At 41.2% G+C, this 27,501-nt stretch overlaps 1 protein-coding gene across 3 annotated transcripts in view; it reads left to right on the forward strand.

The window, feature by feature from the left end:
* Positions 1–27,501, forward strand: part of ITPR2 (inositol 1,4,5-trisphosphate receptor type 2) — a 586,442-nt gene that overhangs the window by 507,169 nt on the left and 51,772 nt on the right. For all 3 annotated transcript variants that reach the window (XM_086401652.1, XM_086401653.1, XM_086401654.1), the window contains one exon: positions 13,191–13,351. In XM_086401652.1, coding sequence (XP_086257778.1) covers positions 13,191–13,351 — 161 coding nt within the window. The remainder of the gene's footprint in view (positions 1–13,190; positions 13,352–27,501) is intronic.

Raw genomic sequence — 27,501 nt, forward strand, 5'->3', positions numbered from 1 at the left:
CTTACTCCCTGGCAGCACTTTGTCTTCGATTCTGAGTTGTGCTTTCTCCCAGTTTCTGTCTCTCTCTCCCCATCTCTCACACCCTGTGCTTTTCCTCTTCCTCTCTCAGACCCACCCAACCTTGCTTTCATCCTCATTATGTCCTTTGGCTGTACCCTCTGCTTCATAGACCTCAGCCCTTTCTGGTTTTAGTTGTCTCTATAGCTGGCTTAGTCACCCTAGGATCCTTTCCCCTCCTTTTCTTTTATAGAAGCTATAACATGGATGTAGTTTTGCTTTCTTTCTTTTTTTCTTTTTTTTTTTGGCCTGCTGCACCATGTGACATGCGGAATATTATTCCCCAACCAATGGTTGGATCCAAGCCCCCTGAAGTGGAAACACAGTCTTAACCACTGGACTGCCAGAGAAGTCCCCCTTTCCCCTCCTTGAATAACCACCAACTCCTGGTGATACTCAACATCTATTTTTCCATATTGAGCTGAAGTCACAAAATAAGTATAAGGGCTTCAACATTCATTATATAGTAGATAACCTTTATTCTATGTAACTTAAACTGCACCCTCAATAATCCCTTTCCTTCCTCAATTCACCTTCTGTCACCTGTCTCTTTTCCCTGAATGGCTCATCCAAGCGTTCCCAACATCACTCCAACAGGTGGAAGTGTGCCAGATGTTAACCTGTAATAATGAGCTGTCTTCCAAGGAAACAAGCACAAATTCAACATGCCCGTCTCCAGGGTATCCACAATCTATTGTGAAATACAGAAAAGAAAAAAAAAAAACCATTGCTGTCTAATGCATTAAGGGAAATGATAGATAAGTTTAAAGGTTGTTAACATTTCATTGGTCTTTAGTAGAGGGCAGATGAGAAAGTTAGGAAAAGTTTCCTGGAAGAGATGGTGATGGAGCTGATGGTAAAAGATGGAAAGGAGAGAGCCATATGAAAGTGGGTAGAAGCAGAGTGGCTAGCATAAGGAAAGGCGTGGAGAGGAGAACAGATGAAAAGAATCTTCATTTCCTATAAACAGATGAAAAGAATCTTCATTTTATAGTTTGGTGTTGCTAAAGTGAAAGTTTCAGAGCAGGGTATGCCAGCAAAAGAGACTGCCCAGGCTATGCGTGACCTCTTATATTAAAAAGTTTGGACTTTATCCTTATGCTTTTATTATAGGTGGTGAAGATGGTGAATCATTATAGAATTTTAAGTAGAAGATACAGGGTGTAATTATTATTTTCAATCACTGGGCAGCTATGGGAAGTTGTTCATTGGGAAACAATTGGGAGGCAGAGGAACCAGGTAGAAGTTTATTGCCATTGTCCATAAGAGGTAAAGAAACCTTGATTCAGGATAGGTACCGATGGCAGTATTCAGGGTAATGGACAGAGTAAATATTGGAGAGGTAGACTCTGCCTGCCAGTGCAGGAGATGCAAGAGATGCAAGTTCAGTCCTTGGGTTGGAATATGCCCTGGAGGAGGAAATGACAACCCACTCCAGTATTCTTCCTGGAAAATCCCATGGACAGAGGAGCCTGGTGGGCTACAGTCCATGGGGTCACAAAGAGTAGAACATGATTGAGCGTGCATAAGCACACACAGAATCCTTAAATCTCAGTGGTTTGTAATGGATATGAAAAAATGTGAGTGCCTGGGTAGATGGTAGTACCAAAAGTTGAGTCTGAGAATGGAAGAAGAAAAACAATTTTAGGTAGGCATAGGCTGAATTTGGCTTTGAAAGTACTGAAAATGAGGTGTGTACTAAGTTGGACCATAAAGAAGGCTGAGTGCTGAAGAAATGATTCTTTCAAACTGTGGTGTTGGAGAAGGCTCTTGAGAGTCCCTTGGACTGCAAGGAGATTAAACCAGTCAATCCTAAAGGAAATCAACCCTGAATATCCATTGGAAGGACTGATGCTGAAGCTCTAATACTTTGGCCACCTGATGGGAAGAGCCGATGGTCTTTTCATTGGAAAAGACCCTGATGCTGGGAAAGATTGCAGGCAGGAGGAGAAGGGGACGACAGAGGATGAGATGGTTGGATGACGTCACTGACTCAAGGGACATGAGTTTGAGCAGGCCCTGGGAGATGGTGAAGGACAAGGAACCCTGGCATGCTGCAGTCCACGGGGTCGCAAAAAGTTGGACGTGACTGAGTGACTGAACAACAACTGAACACCCCAGTGGGATACACCCAGCACAGAGGTGAAGATATATGCCTGAGCCTCAGAAAAGGAGACAGTATTGGGGAGTCCTCAGCCTGAATGGGATAGAAAAAGCTGGAGTGTGGAGAAAGGCTTGTAAGTAAGAAGAGGAGACAATGGGATTCAAGTGGAAAACATCGGCATTGAAAAGCTGAAAGAGAAAGGGGATCACGTACACACAAGAACTATCCAGTATGAACGGTGTGAGCACAGCCAGGCACAGGTGGCATGTGAAGGTGAAAGGAGAATGTAGCCTTGGGGGGAATATAATAGATTGTCAACTGTGCCCAAGCAGAGAAGGCCAGTAACATGAACTGAAACACAGCCTTTGAATTTCTTGTTTAGGAGGTTTTGGAATCTTAGGAGTTTCCACGCGGATAAGGGCAGGGACCAGATTGCACAGTGCTGGGGAGGGACTTGCTGGAAGGAAATGACACGAAAAAGAGTCTTCTCTTTATATGTCTAGATTAGATGGAGGAATGCAAGATTGACATGGCATCAGGAAGATGTCGTACAATAATTGGGGGATTTGAGAAGAGAGTTATTATATATTAACAGAAGGGTGAGCCTCACAGAGGAAGAAAGATAACTGCCTTTGAAGAGTTTCCTGTGTCTCGTGGTCTTGCATTCACCCTGCTTCCTCAAAGCCTTTTTCTTCACAATCACAATGACTGTTGTGTCAGAACCCTGCCTCCGAAACATGGGCTCTTTGGGAAAAACCTGTCAGTAGAATGTGAACCTCATTCTAAGGCATGATCCTGTCTCCCCTATTCTAACAAGAACAAGCATGAACAGCAAAATAAGTGCATCACTTCACCCCCATTCCTGCTCCTCTGAGCTTTTCCTTCAATATCAAAGTCCTCTCTGGCTTTTCAAAGTGATCAAAAAGCGTGTAACCTATAAATTCCTTAAAATATCACATTAAGCTTCTTCCCCAAATTGAAGTGTTTGTCTCAAACCTCATCATGAATTTCCTGCTGACCTTTTCTTCTAGCTCAGGTTGCACATTCTCTGGGTCCATCACAAGGTCTCAGACTTTCTCCCAGCCCATGATTTTATCATTGACTCCTTGTGTCTTCCCTGTGCTGACCTCTTTAACACTGCTCTATGCAGTTTATTGCCAAATATGTAGCCAAGGCTCCAGCCTCTCTCCAAACTTTCATCCTTTGTTTTCCATGGTTGATTGACATTTTAAAAGGTATGACTTCCTGGCAGCCAATTTTACCATGTCTGTGAACCAGTACATCACGCCTCTCCATCTCCTTCCTCTAACCCAGCAGCTTATCCTGACTTCCATATTGCAATTAATGACAGCCTACTGGGCTGGCAACTTCTCCATCATTCTAAGCATCTCCTTTTTCCTCTTTCAGATGCACTACTTACCACGTGCTAATGAATCTGTTTTCACAATCTCACTCACTTCCTTCCACATATTCCCACAGCCACACCTTGGTTTTTCAGGCTTACCCTGGCTCATACCCCCAAATGACCTATTCAGTGCTGCCAGACAAAATTTTCCACATTGAGCTCATCATTTCCTTATTCAAAAGACCATCAATAGCATTGTACAGACTATAACTCAAAAACTCTGATTTTCCTGGCATGTAGGATGCTCACAATTGGGCCTCTTCTTTTTTTGCCTGTCTTTCCTTCCACTGTTCTCCCATTTATAGCTCTAGGTCTGGTTCAACTGATTACTCATCTTTAACTCTTTCTTTCCCTGTGTTCTCAGTTATGGTGTTTCTGTTTAGAATGCCCAAACTCCTAGGCTATTGAACAACCACCCTCTCTCTGAGACCCAGATGTAAAATCGTTATTGCATGAGTTCAGCTTTCTCTGGTCTTACTAATCAGACCAGAGAACTAATCAGACCAGACCAGCAAACACATTCACTCCTAAATTTTTCAATCACGATTAGCTCTAGGGTACTATGCACGTTTTCCATAGTCTTATCTCCTCTGTTGGATACTATGCATTGCCATATTATTGAAACTAAATGAACTTTACAGTCAGATATATGTGGGTCTACAGTGGTTCCCCATCCTGGCTTTGTGATCTTAGCCAAGTCTTCTTTCACCTTGAAAGTGAAGAATATGCTGCCATGTTTGGGGGTTGTGGTGGCTATAAATGAAATCTTGTATATAAAAATCCCTAAGTCAGTGCTTAGCTGAAAGTAAGCTTTCAATACATGATAACTTCTCTTCTTTAGGAGATCAACATCTACATCTTATCCATTTTTATGATTCCAGTTATTGGGTTGGCCAAAAAGTTCATTCAAGTTTTTCTGTAAGATGTAATGGAAAACTCCCAACGAACTTTTTGGCCAACTCAGTATGTATTGGGAATTATTCATAAATATTTGCTTGATGAATGACTATCCAATTAGTCACCTCCAAATTAACATTGTCTCTATACTTATGTGGCTTATTGCTTATAAAGGAAAATAAAGCAAGTAGGTCCTAAGTTATTATATACTGTAGACAAAAACCTTAATTTCACTGATTCCAAGTTATTCCAAATTTTGTTACATGTAGGGTATAGTTTCTGTGGCATACACATATCCACAGGGATATATAGTGTGAGATATCAAGAAGTATTGGCTTCCCTGGCTCAAATGGTAAAGAATCTGCCTGCAGTGTGGGAGACCCAGGTTCAATCCTTGGGTTGGGAAGTTCCCCTGGAGGAAGGAACTGGCAACCCACTCCAGTATTCTTCTCTAGAGAATTCCATGGACAGAGGAGCCTGGCAGGCTACAGTCCATGGGGTCACAAAGAGTCGAACACAACTGAGCAACTAACACACACACACATCAAGAAGTATTAGATCAATGTAATGTATTTTTCAGAAACTTCATATTTATTCAAATATTTGAGAGGCCATTTAGGTAAGTTAACCAGACAGCAAATTTAAATAGTATTTTTTTATATCGGAACAACTGTTTTGTAAAGTAGAACAAATTTAGTGTGAACATTTAAACTAGAAACTTAAATATTGAAAAGTGTTTCCAAGTTCTTATAGCTGCTAATCCCTGTGACCTCAGTAGCTTAAGGGTTCTTTATCCTCTGCCCTCAAAAGGCAGAAATATGTATAAAGTGTTATGATCATGTATATCTAGATATGTATTCATTCCTGGAATCACTTATTACATATAAGATCTAATATATACCACTGAAAGTGAGAGTGGCTCAGTCATGTCTGATTCTTTTCGACCCCATGAACTATACAGTCCATGGCATTCTCCAGGCCAGAAGACTGGGGTGGGCAGCCGTTCCCTTCTCCAGGGGATCTTCCCAACCCAGGAATCAAACCGAGGTCTCCTGCATTGCAGGCAGATTCTTTACCAACTGAGCTATCAGGGAAGCCCAAATATATACCATATATATTATAATAATATATCTTCAAGAGTGATTTAAACATATGGGATATTTGGGGGTTGTATTAGCAGGCTATAAAATAGTTGTGTTTAATCTAGAAATGGTTCTTGGAACAGTCTGGTATTAAATTGTGATCCAGAGGGGAATATGGTATCAAATAACAGAAAAGGGATTTTCCACAGTAGGAATTGGCTCTAGGAATATTCCAAGGATACTCATAGTAGCGTTTGCAGAAGAGGTAGGTACTGTGACAGGCAGTGAGAGCAGATGGGACTTCTAAGCCTTGAAGACATGACCAGGTGTATCAGTTATGATTCAGAAAACAATTGCTAGGGATCCAGAAGGCAGTCATGATAGGGTGGTGATGAACACGTGACAGAACTGAAGCAGCAAGCATGGAAACAGTTTGGCTCTGTTGTCCACGTTAACTTAATTTTGAATTACTAGAGGCTGAAGAGCAACATAATAACAAAAAGGAGGAAGGTCAGAATTCCTATCATAAGGAGAGTCAGATTCCTGGAATTAAACGTCTGTCTAGATGCTTTAATAGGAAATAAAGGTTATTTTGTTAGGAAAGCATCTGTGTTCTTCTCTTGGTGTGTTAATTCCTTCTCTGTACCTTATGCGTGATTTTATTCTCTTATATGTTAGGCATTGTTTTATTCTCTTATTCTCTATACTTATGCATGAAAGTCATTCATTCACCTATTTGTTCAATACTTATATCCACAGTGTAGTAGGATCTTGCAGTGAACAAAACCAGACAAAAAGCACTGTCATCATGGAGCTTATTTTCTAACATACATAGACTGTCAAATTATGACAAGGTCTAGGAGAAAAATAGAGCAGAGAAGAGGAATAGGAATGCCTGGCTACTGAGTGGATATGTGCCCTTACCGTAGTCGTACTGGGTGGGAAACACAGCATAAGTGTAGTCTTCTCCTTTTTTCCCGAAAAGTTTGTATTGGGCACACAGAACTCTTCTTACCCATCCTTTCTTTCTTTTTTAGTCATCTCATCCAGTGCTCTGGCTTTCATTGTTGTTTTATGTCATTGATCCTTGAACTAGTAGAGTTACATCTTGAATGCTTTTTTGGAGTTCCCAGCTTCCTACCTAGCATCCCAACATTAATTTTTCTATAGGCATCTTAAGTGCCACCCATCCCATATCAAACATATCCTCCCTTTAAAATCTCTTCCTTCTATTTTTTTCCTCTTGATTTGTTGATATTACCTTAAACTCACTCATCCAAGTCAGAAAAGTCAGAGTCATACTTCATTCCTACTAAATCTATACCTCTAATTGGACATCAGGCCCTCTTCAGTTTTCATTTGTGAGTCCTCTTCAATCTCTTATTCATATATTCAATTATTCTGTCAACTTTAGTTGAATGTCAACTGTTTTCCAATTGCTATGCCAGGTGCCGGTAATACAAAGCATAAATCAGACAATAAAGTAGTAGAGCCTAAGGAATCAGTAGAAACAGACAAGTTTTGCAGAAAGACACTGAAAGGATCAACCAAGGGAGTCAGAGTGGTGCCAGTGGTTGAGCTGGCTCTTGGAAAAGGAATTCCTATAAAGTGGGAAAGAGACTAGATAGAGGCATAGGGTTTTCAAAGGATTTGGTGTGTTTGGAGAATAGTAAGGAAGTCAGGGTGACCACAGGACGTGTGCAGAGTTAGTACATGAGTCTGAGGGCAGCGTCAGGTTCCTTGGTGGACAGGGACTTCATTAACAGAAGAGACGAAGGGCTAGAAACATAAATCTTTGATGAGTTGAGTTTGACATGCCTATAAAGTTATCCAAGAGGCAGCTGGAAATAAAATCTAAAGTTGAGAAAAAAGGTCGGTACTGGGAATAAAGATTGAGAAATCATCAGCGTGATGCTGGTTGAAACCACACGAATGGACTATAATGCTTAGAGAGTAGGATCTAATGGTGATGAAAGACAACCAATTTCCCTCCGTTACATGCCTCCTCCCGTGCCCTGACCCCCTGGACTCCCACCCTCTCCTCTTCTCTCACAGTCTTCCTCTAAATCCTGCCACCAGAAATTACTTAAAGAACAGCACCCAGTATGCTAGGCTCCACTCAGAAGCCTTCAGAATAAACTGCAGACTCCTTAGCTTTGTGTGTAAAACTTTTCAGGGTTTGTGCCAAGCGTACTATTTCATGTTCGTTTCCGAGTGTTCCCTCCTGACCATACCAGAAGAATTGACAGTTCCCCAGCAGGGCATTGCTTTCATCTCTAGTTTTGCTGTGCTGTTTCCTCTGCCCAGAGGCAAAAGAACATAGATTTGGAGTCAGGAATATTTTTATTTAAATATTGGCTGACTTTTCCGCTAAGTAGAGGTATTAACGTGAGCAATCAATGAAATCCCTCTGAATCTCTTTTTTCACATGCTGAAAGGTCAGATTGATTATTGTTGTTATTATAGCATATTTAAACATCTTTATAGTTCTTAGCATAAATAGGTGCTCAGTAAAAATTAAGTACCCTTTCTTACTGGTCATCTCTTCTGTACTTGCCCTGGTCATGTTTCATAGGTCAGACGTTTATTATGCCTCGTTGAAACCTTTCAAAATGTATCTGGTCAAAACTCGTTTTGCCTTCCTTTATGTTTCCTTGATAGTTTATACCACTTAGAATATAATACAATTTGTCTGTTTCCTTTACCCTATTATGGATTGATTGATGGTAGACATTATCTTTTTATCTTTATAGTTCTATGTACCTTGCAATAGGTACATAGGTAGGTAATTGTTTGAATTGGATTCTAGGAGAAAGCTACTTAAAATTTTTCTCCATTTTTCTGTAATGGCTCTGTTGAGATATAATTTATATACCTTATGATAGACTCATTTAAAGTATACATTTTCAGTGGGTTTAGTATGTTCAGAGTTGTGTATCTAGCATCATAATTTTATTTTTTTAATTTATTTATTTCTTTACAATATTGTGGTAGTTTTTGCCATACATTGACATGTACAGCCATGGGTGTACATGTGTCACCGTAATTTTAGAACATCTTCATTGACCTCTAAAGAAACCTCCTACCCTTTGGCCATCACTGTTCCCTTCCTTCCCATCAAACTGACCATCCTCCTGAGCCCTAGGCCACCACTGATCTACTTTCTGTCGCTATAGATTTGCCTGTCCTAAGCATTTCGTATAAATGGAATCGTATCATATGTGGTCATCTGTGACTTGCTTCTTTCACTTAGTATGTTTTCAAGGTTCATATTAGCATGCATCAGTACTTTCTTATTGCAGAAAAATATCCATTGTACGGATATACCATACTTTGTTTATCTTTTTATCAGTTGATGAACATTTGGGTTTCTACTTTTTAGCCATTATGAATAATGCTGCTACAGATACTCATGTATATGCTTTTATGTGGACATACATTTTTTTCTGTTATGAATGTACCTGAGTGGAATTGTTGGTAACATGGTAACTCTGTGTTCAACTTTTGAGAAACTGCTAAACTATTTTTGAAGTGTAGGAGGGTTCCAATTTATCCATGTCATCAATACTGCTGTTATCTGTTTTTGATTATATGCATCCTAGTGGAACATCCTAGGATTATATGAATCCTAGTGACATATTCCTTTTTTATTCTTTTTTTGTTGTTGTTGTTGTTTCTTAATTTTATTTTATTTTTAAACTTTACAATATTGTATTGATAAGTATTTATTGAAAGAATACATGAACAATTTAAGATAACAAATACAGTAAGCAAAAGAGCCATCATGGAGAGCCAGATGCTTGAATTTAGCAAGATCTGCAGCCCCACCATACGCTATTACCCAACTTTTTTCTCGGCTTCCCCCTTTCTCTCTTTTCTAGGGCCATTCTAATTCCCTCTCTCTACTTGCGGATCCATCCCCTGATTTCTGCCAGTTTACAACTTCTACTGCTTCATTGCTTTCTACTTATATTCTACTCTTTCCTGCATCTCTTCAATTCTGTTTTGTTCTTAGTGATATACTCCTAATTCACTCAATTAACATTTTATTCAGTGCTGACTACATGCCAGGCAATGTTCTAAACTACAGGGACCATTATTGAAGAAAAGAGACACATATATCTGCCCATGGATATGCAGTAAATAATCAACATAATTAGGTCATATCTAAGTTCCCAGATAAAACGTTATGCCTTTCTTTTGTGCTAATTAGCAGCCTGGATTTTTCTTTATTTTTTTTTTCAGTTTGGATTCCTTTTATTTCCTTTTTTTTTTTAATTTATTTTTTTAAACTTTACAATATTGTATTAGTTTTGCCAAACATCGAAATGAATCCGCTGGATTTTTCTTGCACACCAGTTTTTACCTATATACCTGAGACTTGTGGTCCAGTTTAATTAAACACCTTTGATATGGCTATTTTCAGTCTGTTTGGAGATGAAAAACACTGTAAGACAAAGGAAAGAGTGATCAAAAGTATCAGTAGAAAGTGAAAGTGAAGTTGTTCAGTCATGTCCAACTCTTTGCAACCTCATGGACTGTAGCCTACCAGGCTTCTCAGTCCATGGGGTTTTCCAGGCAAGAGTATTAAAGTGGGTTGCCATTGCCTTCTCCAGGGGATCTTCCCGACCCAGGGATCGAACCCTGGTCTCCCGCATTGTAGGCAGATGCTTTACCCTCTGAGCCACCAGGGAAGCCCAGTAGAAAGGGAGGGACAGACTAAATAAAGCAATAAAATTAAGCCACATTGAGAAAGTGAGGTTTAACACTAGAAGGTAAGTGAGTTAGTCCAAGAGATATCAGAGAGAAGAGAGCTGTAGAGAGAGGAAACAGTCAGTTCAAAGGCCCTGAGGCAGGGATCTGGGTGCCAGGAAGAGCGGAGAAGCCCTTGGTGGCTGGATGAGAGTTAGCCAGGGAGAGGAGGTGGGAGATAAGATTAGAAAGGCTTCAGGGCCACATCACATAGGGTTTAGCAAGGTGCTATTGCATGGGGTATATTTAAGCTCAACCATTATTCATTGTTTTTTCAATTTTTGAGCTTAACTGGGGATCCTGTATTTTCCCTGGCAACCCTATTCATGGGCCATTGTAAGAATGTTGACCTTTTTTCTGAGGAGAGGAACCACTGCAGGGTTTAAAACAGAGGAGAGACACCATCCTACTCAGGTTTTTAAAGTGTCACTCTGGCTGCTGTGTTGAGAATAGGCCTTAGAGAGGAAATATGGAAGCAAGGAGGCCTGGGCGTTATTTGGGTAAACCAGATGAAGGACAATAATGGCTCAAACCAGAGTGGTAGCCTTGGAGGTGGTGAGAGGTGATCAGATTCTGGGTATATGTTGAAGATACAGCCAAACTAATTTCTTTTTTAAATTTTTAAAAAATATTTTAATTGGTAGAAAATTGCTTTACAATTTTATGTTGGTTTCTGCCATTCAACCATGTGAATCAGTCATAAATTATATATATCCCTTTCAACCCTCCTCTCCCTTCACCCCACCCCTCTAGGTCATCACAGGGCTCCAGGTTGGGCTCTCTATGTTATTTAGTAATTTCCCACTATCTATTTTATATACGATCATGTATATATGGGCTTCCCTGGTGGCTCTGATGGTAAAGAATCTGCCCACAATTCAGAAGACCTGGGTTCAATCCCTGGGTCAGGAATGGCAACCCACTCCAGTATTCTTGCTTGAGGAATTCCATGGTGAGCTATAGTCCATGGGATCACAAAGACTCAGACAAGACTGAGCCACTAACCCACACATACACACACACACACACACACACACACACACACACAGTGTATATATGTCAGAGCTACCTTCTCAATTATTAGAGAAAGGCAAATCAAAACTACAATGAGGTATCACTTCATACCAGTCAGAACGGCCATCACCAGAAAATCTACAAACAATACTTGCTGGAGAGGATGTGGAGAAAAGGGAACCATCCTGAACTGTTAGTGGGAATGTAAACTGATTACAGCCATTATGGAAAACAGTATGGGGATTCCTTAAAAAACTAGGAACAAATCTAACATATGACCCAAAAATCCCACTCCTGGGCATATACCGTGAGAAAACCACAATTCTAAAAGATACTTGTACCCCAGTGTTCATTGCAGCAATATTTACAGTAACCAGGACATGGAAGCAACCTAGATGTCCCTCAACAGATGAAAGGATAAAGAAGTTGTGGTACATATATACAATGGAATATTATTCAGCCATAAAAAGGAATGAATTTGAGTCAGTTGTAGTGAGGTGGATGAACCTAGAGCCTCTTATAGAGTGAAGTAAGCCAGAAAGAGAAAAACAAGTATTGTATAGTTAAAGCATATATATGGAATCTAGAAAAAATGGTATTCATGAGCCTAGTAGAGAACAGATTTGTGGACCCAGCAGAGGAAGGTGAAGGTGGGGCGAATTGTAAAAGTACCAAATGAATTTCAACATGAATTGGATGTGACATGTGAGACAGAGGATTCAAGGATGACTCTAGACTTTTGGCGTGAAAACTGAAAGACTGGAGTTGCCATGGAATGAAAAGAGGACGTGGGTGGAGCTCGTTTGGGGGAGAGGATTGGATTTTTATTTGAAGCATGCTAAGCTGACGATAGGTCAAGTAAGACGAGGCATGATCATCAGCCAGCTAAATTTTATGGTATTTCCCATAAAAGTATCCAATAATATAATTTAAAAGGTCACACCTTCATTGGGGACAGACTTTTTGTGATTTATGTATTTTGTATCTTATTGTTTAAAGGGTCTTCTTCATGCCTAAAGGGCCAGATGACTTTAAAAAAAAAAAAATGTTTAGGAAGAAAGTAGCCAGTTTTGGAATTCAGTTTCCAGATTTCTTCTCCAGTATCCGAACTGCAAAACCAGACTGAATCCCAACATCCCATTTTACTTGGCAGCCTAATTCATTTTTCCATAGACGTTTTTCTTCATCTCCATTCATTTCCTTTCATCTACCCTTCAACCTTTGAGAGAAAAGCATCTTACTACCCAGATCCTCTCCTCAGTGTCCTTCCAGAAGCTAAAAAAATATTCCCTGGAAATTGATCAGACCTTCCCCTCCCCAAAATGCCTGGAACATGGTAGTCTAAGGGTGGGACAAGCCTGTGAATCCTTATTGCATTCGGAACACAGATCTCTGTGGACATTCTTTTGCCTTCACTGATTACAAGTGGTTTTGAAGAGAGATGACTGTTAACTGCTTTTTTTTCTCTTTTTACCCAAGTTCCTGGATAAAATGGCATTTTTTTTTCTGCCCTGATTATTAGCAAGCGTGCTTTTTCTTGCACAGTCATTTTGACTTCTTTTTCTTAGACTTGAGGTCCAATTTATTATAATTTGACAATTTTTATTTGGTTATGTTTTAAATTGTCTGCAAATTTTGCATCTATAATAGGACTTCACTTTTCCCGGGATCCACAGGGGATAATGTTAGTTGGGAAGAAATGAAAAACTCTGGCATTTTTTCTGGAGGTCTTGTGTACCACGTTTTTAATCATAACATTTAAAATCGTCACGCTCTTTCAGAAAATGTTTCTTCCCAATAATGATTATGTTTTTATGCCCAAAGTGAGTGCTGATTAAATGACACATTACACACATTGTCTCTCCTGGTTTTTTTGCAGGACTCGAGAGGGACAAGTTTGATAATAAAACGGTTTCTTTTGAGGAACACATCAAGTCAGAACACAATATGTGGCATTATTTGTACTTCCTAGTCCTGGTGAAGGTGAAAGACCCAACTGAATATACCGGACCTGAAAGTTACGTGGCTCAAATGATTGTGGTGAGTGAGGAGAGGGCTTGGATCTATGCCTGTACTGCATTCTGTATGCTTCCAATTCCATACCCTACCTTTCTTCCAGAATGCAAAGGTTCTAGCAGTCATTTTGTTAACTTTTAAATAGGACTGTCAATCATTGAAGAACCTCTGTCCTGGCTAAATCATTGGTTCTTAGTGGACATCTTGGTTATACAAACCAAATCTAAGCTTCAGATGTACAGATGGTATTTCCTGGAGAATTCTCTGTGCAGTGAATTCAGTCCTTTCTGTCATCTTCTGACCTCATGCTTCCTGTCATCACTAATGTCTCAGTTCCCCAAATCTGGAACTCTCACTTTGGTACATGATTCATACTTCAAGAAAAGCCTTGAATTTCAGAAATCAAGCATTTAAGCAATTAAAGAGTGTTTGGGGAGGGGATAATGTTCAACCCCAGTGGGAGAGCATTGACTTTTTGTCAGTGTACATTTTGGGTCGATTGACTAGTGTTGGTGATGGATTTGCCCTGATCCTGCTGTGTCCAGTTGCTTGTGACTCCTCCTTATGATCAGTAGCATTGCATAGAGAGTACGGTTGTCCATGATTCAAAGTTTCTTCTGTTTCATAGAAAATTAAAATGAACTGGCTTAAAGAGAAGTCAGAGTTGCAACTTTCATGTATCTATGATACGCATTTTGTTGTTCAGTCACTAAGTCATGTCCAACTCTTTGCGACCCCATAGACTGCAGCACACCAGGCTTCACTGTCCTTCACTGTCTCCCAGAGTTTGCTCAAACCCATTGTCCATTGAGTTAGTGTGTATCATTGCATCTGATGCTGAAGCTGAAGCTCCAGTACTTTGGCCACCTAATTCAAAGAGCTGACTCATTGGAAAAGCCCCCGATTCTGGGAAAGATTGAAGGCAGGAGGAGAAGGGGATGACAGAGGATGAGATGGTTGGATGGCATCAGTGACTCGATGGACATGAATTTGAGCAAACTCTGGGAGATAGTGAAGGACAGGGAAGCCTGGTCTTCTGCAAGTCCATGAGGTCACAAAGAGTCAGACATGACTTAGTAATTGAATAATGACAAATCTTTGTATCTGCTATAAATTCTTGTATTCTTACAATAAATGTGGCCATGTGTTGGATTTTGCCTCAAAAACCATCCTCCAAAGTTGTGTTAATTATTTGAGAATGAGGCCTTCAAAGAACCAAGACCCTCTTTAATGCTGAATCCCAAGAATGTGTGTATGCTCAGTCACTTCAGTCATGTTTGACTCCTTGTGACCCTGTAGACTGTAGCCTGCCAGGCGCCTCTGTCCATGGGATTCTCTAGGGAGGAGTACTGGAGTGGGTTGCTATGCCCTCTTCCAGAGGATCTTCCTGACCCAAGTATTGAACCCTCATCTCTTGGATCTGCTGCATTGGCAGGTGGATTCCTTACCACTAGCACCACCTGGGAAGCCCCATCCCAAGGATAACATTTTAAACACCAGAGTGTCAGGAGAGCCAGGTAACAGCGGGTCTGTATCTTCCCCTCTGGGAGCTTACATCCACTTAGGAAGGCATAAGCTGCAATACAATGAACAACCAAAGAACATGTTCAGAGGCTAACATCTTACTAAGTTACTAACATCTTAACATCACACTGTTTTACCTTACCTGAAAATATTTATGTGTCACAGGAGAGCTCCATGTAAATTGAGTTTTTTTAATTCAGCATTTTTCATCCTATTTTATTATGGACATGCATCCTACTGTAAGTTATTTTCTCTCCATTTTTATATGACAGTGGGCAGAACCTAATATTGTTTCTTTTTTTTCCATGTAGCCTTTTCTGCCCTCTCTTCCTTCTAAATTAGGAAACAGGTTATCATTTTGAGAATAGACACTCACAGTCATCATTTATTCTTGATCTCACGATGCTCAGAGACTATTTATGTGAAACATTTTGTTTCTGCTTACCAGGGGAAAATCATGTAAGCATTCATTTAACGTGTGACCTCAGGACTTGCCTAGTGGTCCAGTGGTTAAAGCTCCGAGCTCCTAATGCAGGGCTCGTGGGTTCCATCCCTGGTTGGAGAACTACGATCCCATATGCCTTGAAGTGTGGCCAAATTTTTTTTTAATTTAGAAAAGTAAGTGAATACAATGTGACCTCACACTGCTGTATTTTATCAAAGTTTGAGTTACATTTAATTAATATATATTTATCAGTCATCTATTATGTCCCTTGGACTAAAGATTTTGGAGAATACACTGAAGTCTGAAACATTCCTTTTCTTAAAGCCAAAGAATTTAGAGCTTCCTAAGAAGAGGAGGTGAATAATAAACCTAAAGTACAACAAACCAAGTTCCCTAAGAGTGGAAAAGAGAAAAGTCTGAAGGCTTAACGATGTAGAGTGATAATTAACTGGAAGGTGGTGGAAGGGATGTGAGGGGTGTGTGTGTCTGTATGTCTGTGTGTATGTGTAATACATGAAACAGGGTAGAGTTTGTGCAGATGAGGAGTGTCTACTGGATTAAGAGTGAGTTCCTATAAGAGGGAGCAGCCTAAAGAAAAGCCTCAGAATGGGACATTCAAACACTCAGGGGATAGTTACTTGCCTGGTTTCACCAGCACATGGTTTACTTCTAAGGAAGTTCTGCAAGTTACAACCCGCAAGTTATGACCCAAAAAGTCAACTGGACTTTTGAGTAAGAGGTGTAGGTTTTGGTCATTATTTTGTTTCAGCGAAGGGAAGCCACAGAGGTTTTTACCTAAGGGAATAATATGGCCCAGTAGAGTGTTCAGGCAGAGGTGCGTGGGCTGGTTTGGGGAAAGGAAAGACGAAGTGAGAGGTGGTACTTGGCAGTCGACAGGATCAGGAGGGGGCTGTGAAGGAGCAGGGGAAAGGCTGAGAGCTGAGCCAGGGACACCTGACACTGTGAGCCTGGTCACTGGGAGAAAGGCAGCGAGTGGGTTTCAGAAAGTCTCCATGAGGAGGAGAAACTAGTCAGAGAAGAAGACTTGTTGATTTTGAAACAAGACAGGAGGCTGAGTCATTGGGAGACATGCTATAGTGATAACAGCAGGAGTCTTCCACCGGAAAGATCTGGACCCAAACCCTGACTCTAGCATGGGTCTGCTGTGTGGTCTTGGTATCTTGGGTGAGTCTTTGAACCTCCCTGAGACCCTGCCTCCTCACCTGAGAGGCAGAAAATGGGTGTGAGATCAGTGAGATGATGTGTAAAAAGTGACTTGCTTCTGGTGGGTACTCAGTAATTGGCAGTTTTCCCTGGGGTCATCCACATGGAAAGACAGCTGGCACCATCAGGTTAGCGAGTGGCAGGAGAAAGAAATATAAAGAGAGGAGAAGAGAAAGCCAGAGACAAAACCTGGGGAATCTCATCTTGAGGAAAAAGGAAGAAGACAAATAAAATAAGTAGAAAAGAAGACAATAAAAAAGGGTAGAAGAAGCACCAGGAAGTGGAGTGTGTCAGAAGCCTAGAGATGAGCATTTTCAGTGTCAGAGTTCACAGCATCAGTTGTTGCAAAGAAAAGACAGGTCCAAGCCTTTGGATCTTGGGTAAGGAAATTCCCAGGTGACTGCCAAGAAACTGTTGACCCATCTTTAGCCTTCATATTAAAATCACCATTTTGCTGGGCTCTTGTCCTTGAATGTTTAAGACTTACATTTCCGTGTGTCTGTCCATCCTCTCCTCTCTCAAGAACCAGGACAAGAGGGAGGAGAACCACAAACTTATTCGAGCATGAAATGTCTCATTCTCATCCAAGTGGAGCACATCCAAGAGAATAGGCACTGGTCCTGAATTTTAATGGTCAGGAGAAGGAAGACTGATATTAAGCTTAGGAAGGATGGAAACAAAAAGTCATTTGACTCTTAAGAGTGTTCATTTACTGAAATAGCCCTTTTGGAAAACTTCTGAAAATCTGTAGCTGACAAACCCAGTTTGGAAAAGTGTTACTCCAAGCTCCATGGAGATTATGGTCTCCTAATCTTGATCCACCAAGAGGGAGAAGATTTTAGAGCTCATAGCAAGTCAACACACGTCTGTAGCTCATTTCAAAGACTGTATTTTTCTCTTCCTCCAGGTCAAAGGTAATCACTCTTACCAGCTTGGTAGGAAACCTTCTATTTTCCTACCATTTCAATTTCTGGTCTTTAAAATTAGGTACATTTACCAGTTTGATTTAAATGCTTGTTTATCAATAGAGCTTTAGAAGAAGTTTTCATTTCTTCATGGTGGACATAGGTTTTACCCTCAAGGATTTATGCAAAATAAAATAAGGAAGTTCCTCATGTTTGTTCATGAAACAACTCATCTGAATTCTACTACACTTTAAGTAAGCCCAATTTGGACCTACGGGCCCTTAGCAAATGCTTCCTGTCTTCTGGTGAAATGAGAAAAATAAGAATATACCAAGTTTGGGGCTGTTTCTCCCCTCTGTGTATTTTCCACCTCCAACCCATCCATTTTATGTTCAGGTAAAGTGAGTACTTGGCAGCTTCCCAGGTGGCACTAGGGGTAAAGAACCCACCTACAAGTGCAGGAGACAAAAAACACAGGTTCGATCCCTGCATTGGGAAGATCCCCCGGAGGAGTGCATAGCAACGCACTCTAGTATAATTGCCTGGAAAACCCCATGGACAGAGGAGCCTTCCGTCCAAAAGGTCACAGAGAGTCAGAAAGGACTGAGGCAACTTGGCACGCACACAACACACATAAAGAATATTTATACTCATATGCAGGCACCCCACTCCAGTACTCTTGCCTGGAAAATCCCATGGACGGAGGAGCCTGGTGGGCTGCAGTCCATGGGGTCGCTAAGAGTCAGACACGACTGAGTGACTTCACTTTCACTTTCATGCACTGGAGAAGGAAATGGCAACCCACTTCAGTGTTCTTGCCTGGAGAATCCCAGGGACTGGGGAGCCTGGTGGGCTGCCGTCTGTGGGGTCACACAGAGTCGGACATGACTGAAGTGACTTAGCAGCAGCAGCAGCATACATAATAAATAAATTGATACATTGTTTCTAAGGGTTAGATTCTTAGAAAATACATTTGTGCCTCTACGTCCACCCAGTGACAGGGTCAAACCTCTAAAATATTCATAGGAACTTAAAACTTCCTCACTCCTGCCTTCAGACCCTGCCTCAAGCTGTTTAACTATCCACTGTCTGAGTCTTTGAATTAACACAAAACTCTTTTGGGATATTGTTATGGGAGATGTGAGTAGATCAAGGTATTTTGGGAATATATTTTCTTCTGGCAAACAAGTTCTCATTTTTTATAAGAGGATTGATATTTTGAGCTAGTGTTTCTTGGGGACACAAAGTGGGAGACAGAAAAGGAAGTACCGCGCAGGAGAGTAAAAATAATGAAAAAGAACCCAGTAAACTAGGAGGAGAGGGCCTAAGAGGGTGAGTCCTGTAGCCTGTGCTAGTAATGGCCTGTGAGCATCACTAATCCCCTTCGCTTCTGCCATCACCCAAAGGATGATACTGAAGAGGAACAAACAAAATAGAGATCATTAGAAAAAATGCCCAAGGCTTTTAGAGGTTTCTGTAACGTTTTGGAGACATTTTCAGATTTTCAGTTGCTCATTTGCCAAGGTACGTTAGGGACCTTTGGGAATATTTAGTACTTAGTTTGACAAACAGTGAGAATGAACTCAGAGATACCGGAACGGCCGGCAGGTACCCTGCTTGTTCAGAGAACTGCCCACGTGTTCTGGTGTACTGGGTGGCAACCCAGACCCTGGCTGGCCATGCCCCATGACCTTGGCTTTGGAGGGGACCAGTTCCTCATTTTAGTGTATGGCCCTTTTAAGCTCTTATGCTTATTTGACTCTTGACTAATAATTATTTGTGGACATCGTGGTGATGTCAGCTGGGACAGTTTCACTTGTTCTTTTTTGGGGGGCTGGAGTTGTATGGGGGTTTTTTTGTTTTCTTAATTTTTATTGGAATACAGTTGATTTACAATATTATGTTAATTTCTGCTGTACAGCAAAGTGAATCAGTTTTACACACATACACACACACACACACCCACACACCCACACATACACTCTTAAAAAATTTTTTTCCATATAAGTCATTGCAGAGTATTGAGTAGAATTCTCTGTACTATACCATAGGTTCTTGTTGGTTATCCATTTTATATAGTTTGTATCTGCTAATCCCAGTCTCCCAATTTATCCTGTCCCCCCTTTCCCCTTCTGGTAACCATAAATTTGTTTTCTACATATGTGACTCTATTTCTGTTTGGTAAGTTCATTTGTATCATTTCTTTTTAGATTCCATGTATTAAGTGATATCACAGAGTATTTGTCTTTCTCTGTCTGACTTACTTTACTCAGTATGATAATCTCTAGTTGCATCCATTTTGCTGCAAATGGTTTTATTTCATTCTTTTTATGGCTGAATAATATTCCACTGTGTATATGTAACACACCTTCTTTGCCCATTCATTGCCAATGGACATTTAGGTTACTTCCATGTCTTAGCTATTGAAATGGTGCTGCTATGAACACTGGGGCACATGTATCTTTTCAGATTAGTTTTCTCTGGATATATGCCCAGGGGTGGGATTGCTTGATCATATGATAGTATTTTTAGTTTTTTAAGGAATCTTCATGTTGTTTTCCATAGTAATTGTGCCAATTAACTCATGTTTTTGTTAACATAATAGTTGTCTTGACACAAAAACTATTTAAAGTTTCTTGAAGGCCACAGCTAGGACTAGAGTAGCTTTTGTTCTGTGTAAGACCAGAGCAGGTGATATCTGTAATATACATTAAAAGTAACTCGATAGACATTTAGTGTTTCTTCTATGCTAGCAGCTATTCTGTGGTTTTGATACATAAGACTAAACAAGAAGTAATCTGTTCCCTTGGGCTTCCCACGTGGCACTAGCGGTAAAGAACCCGCCTATCAATGCAGGAGATATAAGAGATGTGTGTTTCATCCTGGGTCGTGAAGCTCCTCTGGAGGAGAACATGGCAACCCACTCCAATATTCTTGCCTGGAAAATCCCATGGACAGAATAAGCTGGTGGGCTACAGTCCATGGAGTCGCAAAAGAGTTGGACACAACTGAAGCAACTTAGCGCACACAGTCTCTACCCTCAAGAAGCTCAAAACTTTTATTGAATGAATATATAGAATAATGAGTGAATTAACAAATGAACAGTTTCTTCTTAGCCCTCTGGTAGCTGGACGTAATTTACAGAAAGATACACCAAAATAGCTGCACGAGTTTAGACTATGAATTTCTCATTAGACAAATGTCATCTTTTCCCCTCTTTTAAAATCAAAAGGTAAAGACAAAGCAGGAAGGTTATGCCACCTGAACCAAGTATAATGGATGCAGTATTAAAAATCAGATGGCTGATTTGAGAGACTGGTGATTTAATCCCTCTGTCGTCTAAGTATTTCTCAAGACCAGCTCCTCCCATACATGCAAAGCACTCAGGAGTGCACCTAAAGTTGCTGGGCTGGCAGAGGGGCAGGCATGCACAATGGTGGGTTGTTTGGCATGATTCACCCATTAGAATGAATTCTTCCATGATCTGTGAAGACTTCAGAAAGAGAAAGGTCATCCTTTAATGAGATAGAAAAGCAATCTAGTCACCCAGAAGGAAGGAAAAGAACTAAGAATTTACCAGATGTTGTTTTTCTGTGTCTGGAACTCAAAATCAATCTCATTTAGTTCAACGGTATTTTTGAGCAGTAACTATTTCAGGAGGGAGGTGGGCTCATGAAAGACATCAGGTCTTCTAAGATTTATATGCACCCCTTCTGCATCAGCAGCATTTGCTGACTTAATTGCTGCTTTATTGTCATGTGTTACAATTATGAAATTACACATTCTGATTCTATTATTTCCAATTTACACTAATTGTGTAATTGGATCTAATTAAGCCAATTATGAAACTGCTCAATCTTCAAAACCTATTTTAAAGACGTTGGAACATAATAAGACACTTTTAAAATGTTTACATTTCCAGGGAAGCGGGAGGCTAGAGGTTGTAGCTTCAGAATGCACAATTAAGAAGTAAATGTCTACCTTCAAGGGAATGCCATCTCTACTGTCCACATTTTAAATCCAGACATGTGTCTTCAATTTAAGAGGCATCTTTTTTTCAGTTCCCAACTCTGGATTTCATTCTTGTGGTAGGCTCTATCCTCTAATTATCCTAATTTCCTGTTTAGTATTCATATATATGATCCATGAGTTACCACATTTTTGTGTACATCTTAACATCTTTCTAATCCTCATCTTATTTTGAAATACAGAGATAGAAAAGGTAAATATTTCACAGTGTGGATGTACACAGAGTCTTCATCTTAAAGACCAGAAATGAGGGTGAAAGGATTGGGCCAAATTGTTTTAAACGAGATTCAGGGATGGAAGTGGGATGAGTAAGAAGGACCAGGGCAGGCACATGACGTGTGGGCTCTCAGTTGTCATTGACTGGTTTCCTGAACTAATCAGAAACTGAATCTGCTGGAATTCAGGTGCGTGCTTAGTCACTTCAGTTATGCCTGACTTTTTGCAACCTCATGGACTGTAAGCCCACCAGGCTTCTCAGTTCATGGGAGTCTCCAGGCAAGAATACTGGAATGGGTTGCCATACCCTCCTCCAGGGGTGTCTTCCAGACCCAGGGATCGAAACCACACCTCTTGCATCACAGGCAGATTCTTTACCGCTGAGCCACCGGGAAAGCCCCTGGTGTCCAGGTAATAGTCCTCAAAGTTCAAGAAGCCAAAATGGCTCTTGTTAGTTTTTCTAATCAGTTTCTAAGGAGAAGCTCAATGTCATAGAAGGAACCTGGGCCTCAGATTCTGAAGTTTGATTTGCTAGGATTCCCTTATGCAAGACCCATGTTTTTTCCTGATTCCTTCTGCACTTCACGTTACCTGTCGATGAAGAAAGCATAGTCAGCCAGCCAACGCTCAGAGTTGAGTGAGCTGAATTGTGCCTGGATCTCAGAGGCCTCCTGCTTTGCGGAATCCTGTTCCATTAGCTGCCAGATCACGAGGTGAAGAAGCGGACAGGGATCCCAAGGAAAGAAGCTGGGCAGAGAAAGCTGCAGGGTCGTGGGGAGGGGAGCAGGGCTTGGAGGGCTTGAGAGAGTGGGTAATCTGGAAACTAGGGAATATTGCAATAGTTTTAGCAACTAGTAAGGCCGTATCTATGCAAACCAGCTAAATATTAACCCTGTCTATAGTAAGTAATATGCTATGAGGATTAAATGAAATCCTGCATACTAGCATTAATGTGACTCATAGAAACTGACATTTGATGAGTGCTGTGTGCTCAGTGCTGTACTAAGTGAGTGACACGCATGATCTTAAAGGCCTTGGATCAGCCCTAGGTGGCAGTCTGTTATGATTATCCCAACTCTCCACAGGATTAAACTAAGGCTTAGAGAGGACTGGTAACTAACTCCCAAATGGCACGGCCAGCAGGAAGGGATGCTGTGTCCGTTACATGCAGTGGCCAGTATGCGTGCTATTGTGCTGTGATGCTGTTCATTATATAAAGCTACCAGCAGTGCTTTCTCTGAGGGCGGGATTCCAGCACAGACCTCACGCTCTACAGAAGAGGAACCACGAATGTGCCCTGCAGGCCGGGCCCAGGAGTAACTGAGCCAGAAGACAGGAAGTCAGCGGACAAGCCTACAATGGCAGGAAGGCCTGAGAGAAATACAAATAGGACTGTCCTTCCTTGTTCAGAGCTGGCTGCCAATGGCATGCTTCCTGCAAAGATTAGAAGGGTTGCAACTACAATTATTACAGTGGTAGGCAAGAAAGAAGCTACGGGACATTGTCATTTAATTTGACAAGCATTTTACTGGGAAGACTGTGCATGAGGCACTGATGAAAACAAGAATAAAACATCATTACTGCCATTACAAAACTACCGGGTAATAGAACAGCTGTATTCACCGGAAAGTGTAGTGTTAGTTGCTCAGTAGTGTCTGACTGTTTTTGATCCCGTGGATTGTAGCCTGCCAGGCTCCTCTGTCCACAGAATTCTCCAGACAAGCATATCAGAGTGGGTTGCCATTTCCTACTCCGGGGCATCTTCCCGACCCAGGGGTTGAACCCAGGTCTCCCACATTGCAGGCAGGTAGTTTACCATCTGAGCCACCAGGGAATCCAATCACCAGAAAACTATAGTGCAAATCAGAACTCCTGTGAGAGAGATAGTAGATGTTCAGACATACTGCAGCTGGAGAAATCTTAGAACAAAGTATACCAGTGCACCCCTGATTTATTTACTTAATTATTTATTTTTATCTTTTGGCCACAATGCACAGTATATAGGATCTTAGTTCCCTGACTAGGGATCAAACCCACGTCCCCTGCATTGGAAGTGCAGAGTCTTAACCATTGGACCACCAGGGAAGTCCCTGACCCCTGATTTATTAAAGCTGTTCAGTGGTACTTAGAATAAAATGCAGGCTATCTTCCTCGCCCCCCTTATATCTACTTCACCAGTCCTATTCTATCCACTTTCCTTAGCCCAGGACAGTTCTATTACATTGACCCTATTCTTTTCCTTGAGAATGCCACACTTTTGCTGGGTCAGAGCCTTGGTACGTGGGTGCCTTCCACTTGCAGTTGTTGTCCCCCAGCTCTTTCCATGCCTGGCACCGTCTCTGACATCCCTGTTCCAGGTACTTCCTTTCCTATTACCCGTGAGAGCACTTACACTCATCTGACCGAATATTGTTTTTATACTTGTTAGCAAGTTTATTCCTCTCCACTACAACTCAGACTTTTCCACATCTGTTTTTTTCACTACTGATTCCCAGCCCCGAAATTAATGCCCAGTACATAGTGGGCATTTGGCATAGATCTGTTGAACAAAGGGAATAAGATATTGAGACACTGGAGCCCCAGTGACAGGACAGCCCTTTCTGGCTGAAGGCTCCAGGGACAACTGCACAGAGAAGATTTGGAGGAGAGTTGGACCTTAAAAATGAGGAGGATGTGGTCAGGAGGGATGGAGGAAGATATATTCCAGGTGAAGTGTGTATCTTTAAAGGGAAAGGATAAGCAGAGAAAAAGAAGATGAATTCTATGTATGCTGTGTGCCAGCAGCTTTGCATGTTATTTAATTATACTCATTTTCTGTACACTGAGACTCAGAGAAGCTCATTACTTATCCATGGTACTCAGTCAATAAGACTTGAACCAGAATCCAAACACTCATTTTCTGGGACTTGTGTATATGATTTTACTTTAGCTTTGCTATCTCTTAGTGAAGAATCAGGTAGAACAACCAAGATCAAATATATATTAAATTCAGTGTTGAAGAAAAGGTAGGGTAACAAACCCAAACACCAACCAAAAAGCATCCTTTGGAAGGAAAAAAGCACTTCCTGCTTTTCCAATATGTATGTCAGGTCAGGAGTCCTCAACCTCCAGAACCTAATGCTTGATCATCTTAGGTGGAGCTGATGTAATAGAAATAAAGTGCACCATGAATGTAATGCTCTTGAATCATCCTGAAACCACCCCCCACCACACCCCCAGTCCGTGGAAAAATTGTCTTCTGCAAAACTGATCCCTGGTGCCAAAAAGGTTGGGGACTGCTGTTTTAAGGAATTAGAATCCTTAGTTTTTAAGCTGTAGTAGTTGAGGCATAACCCAAAATGTCTTGAAAATGCAGACCAACAAATCTTTTTTCATCATTTCAAGATTTGTTCATCCAATAAAAACAGGCTCACAGGCTGAATGCTTAGTAGGCTGCCTGGGGAGTCAGGGTTGAGGCAGAGACCGTAACTTCCTTCCAGAAGCACTGGTGAAATACAGCAGACAGAGGAATCTAATAAAAAAGTGATAATGATGCAAGACATCAGCAGAGCCTGCGGTGGAGCAGACGGCCTGGGCAAGGAGGCTTCACGAGGTCATGCCTGGATGCTCGAGTGAGTCAGGAAATTAGGAGAGAGCAGGTGGAGAGAGCAAGTCGGCCTGTCTAGGGAAAGAGTGAAGTTGTCCAGGAGGAAATGTAACCAGGAGCCAGATCACAAGGTCCTTGTGTGCTTGGAAGTCTTTGCTGCTGCTACTACTGCTAAGTTGCTTCAGTCGTGTCCGACTCTGTGTGACCCCAGAGACGACAGCCCACCAGGCTACCCCGTCCCTGGGATTCTCCAGGCAAGAACACTGGAGTGGGTTGCCATTTCCTGCTCCAAGAATACTGGAGTGGGTTGCCATTTCCTTTCTCCAAGATCTCCCTGACCCAGGGATTGAACCCGGGTCTCCCACATTGTAGGCAGATGAGCTTTACCTTCTGAACCACCAGGGAAGTCTTTACCTCACCCTAAAAGCTAAGGGAAGCCCTTCAGAGTTATTAAGCCAAAGAGACAAGGTCAGTTGTGCGTTTTAGAAAGTATGTTCCATGACAGCGTGGGAAATGTATTCAAGGGGCCGTCATAGAGCAAGGAAACAATTACCTAGCAGCAGTGATGGGAGTTGGTATGAAATGCCACTGGGGACTGAGAAGAAATGATGAGGATGAAAAGATTCAGGCAGAAGACTTTCTGAAGGCAAGAGGAAGGAGCTCTCAGTCTTGGGTAGTTGTGGGTAGCAGTGGGGCCCAACCCAACTCCCACCAGTTCATCGGGGGCCAGCTGAGGAGGTGTGATAAGCTCAGTTTGCCTCATGGTATCCAAGGGTACAGGAACAATTTGGGTTTCTAAGTGCATGTGTCCAGTAAGAAACAGAATAGACGGGTCTCCAGTTCCCACAAGGAGTTAGGAAAGATCAACTATCACAGCGGGGAGATTTCCAGAGCACAGAACAATGCCTGGTATAGGGTAGGTACTCCATAAAGATCTGTTAAATGACCATAAAGCTTATGCCTCATGGAATATACTCGATAGCTGAATTTGGATAAAGTTTTCCAAGGGAGACTACACAGAGTGCGTAATTGACAGGCACGTGCTTTTAGACACAGAACTGTAACCTACTTAATACTGATAACAACTAACAATAATAAAAATGTCTAGAACCTGCCACCCAGATTTTACTCATCAAAAAGTGAACCCAGAAAAGAGAAAAACAATTTTGCTAGGAGGGCACCAAAAAACAAAGTTAATTTTTCATTGGCCAGCAAACTGAGCAGTGTTTTGGTCAGTCTGTGCATATCTTATAACCCAACACTGATCAGTAAGTTTCAGGATAGAATTATGCTGCAAACCCAAATGTTTAGAGCAAAGCTATTTGGGTTTCATTCAATCTAAGCCTCTTTGAAACCTCTTAGAATTATGACCCATCCCAAGGTATTTATTTGAACCTTATAAAGGGATGTTCACATCTCTGATTCTCTTAACCTTAATAAAAAGACTTCTTCCCGCTGTGCTGAAGAAAATTCTTGTTTCCCAGTTCTGGTCATTACCGTAAGATCTTGTTCAATTCTCAATTGGCTTTCTGGAATAATAATGTCCACATTGTTAGGACTGATACATTTTACTCAGAAATTCTGGCTTTCTTCCAGAGAGTAACAGATGCCATCAAAATGTAAGTTGTGGGAATGAGAACTATATACCGTAAAGCCACACAGCTTCTATCTAATGGTTTTTAATAGACCGGCATAGCCTATGCCCCATATGAGTAATTAGTCAAGACAGCAATTAAGCTGAAACACTACATTTATTTTAGGTAAGGTTATCAGGCAAGCTAATTTCCATAGGATTTTGGACTAGTTTTATCTAAGGGAATTCCTGAAAAATAATGGCTGAATTTTACAAAAATGATTCAGCACTTGGATTTCAAAGATGAGTCACTTAATGTCATGTCTATGCAATCAGTTACTTTTATGAGGATTTAGAGATCAAGGTGTTCTGAAACAATAGCATCTGAGATAATTTGCCCCAGCTCTGAATCTTGTTTCCTCACCTATAAATGGGGATCCTACTCCTCTTTACCATGATTCCTGTATATATTCAACAAAATCACATCCATCCTTGTACCTAACATGGTGTCTGACTCCTAGTCACTGGTCAACAAATATTTGATCATTCCACTTCTACTTAAAACATTGGCCTCTTAAAATAATACTGTTGTTCAGTCACTAAGTCATGTCCGACTCTTTGCAACCCTGTGGACTGCAACACTCCAGGCTCCCTGTCCTTCATTATCTCCCA

Source organism: Bos grunniens, chromosome 5 (assembly GCF_055505025.1).
Source record: "Bos grunniens cultivar Pamir isolate PY7600 chromosome 5, Bosgru_T2T1.0, whole genome shotgun sequence".
NCBI classification, from domain to species: Eukaryota; Metazoa; Chordata; class Mammalia; order Artiodactyla; family Bovidae; genus Bos; species Bos grunniens.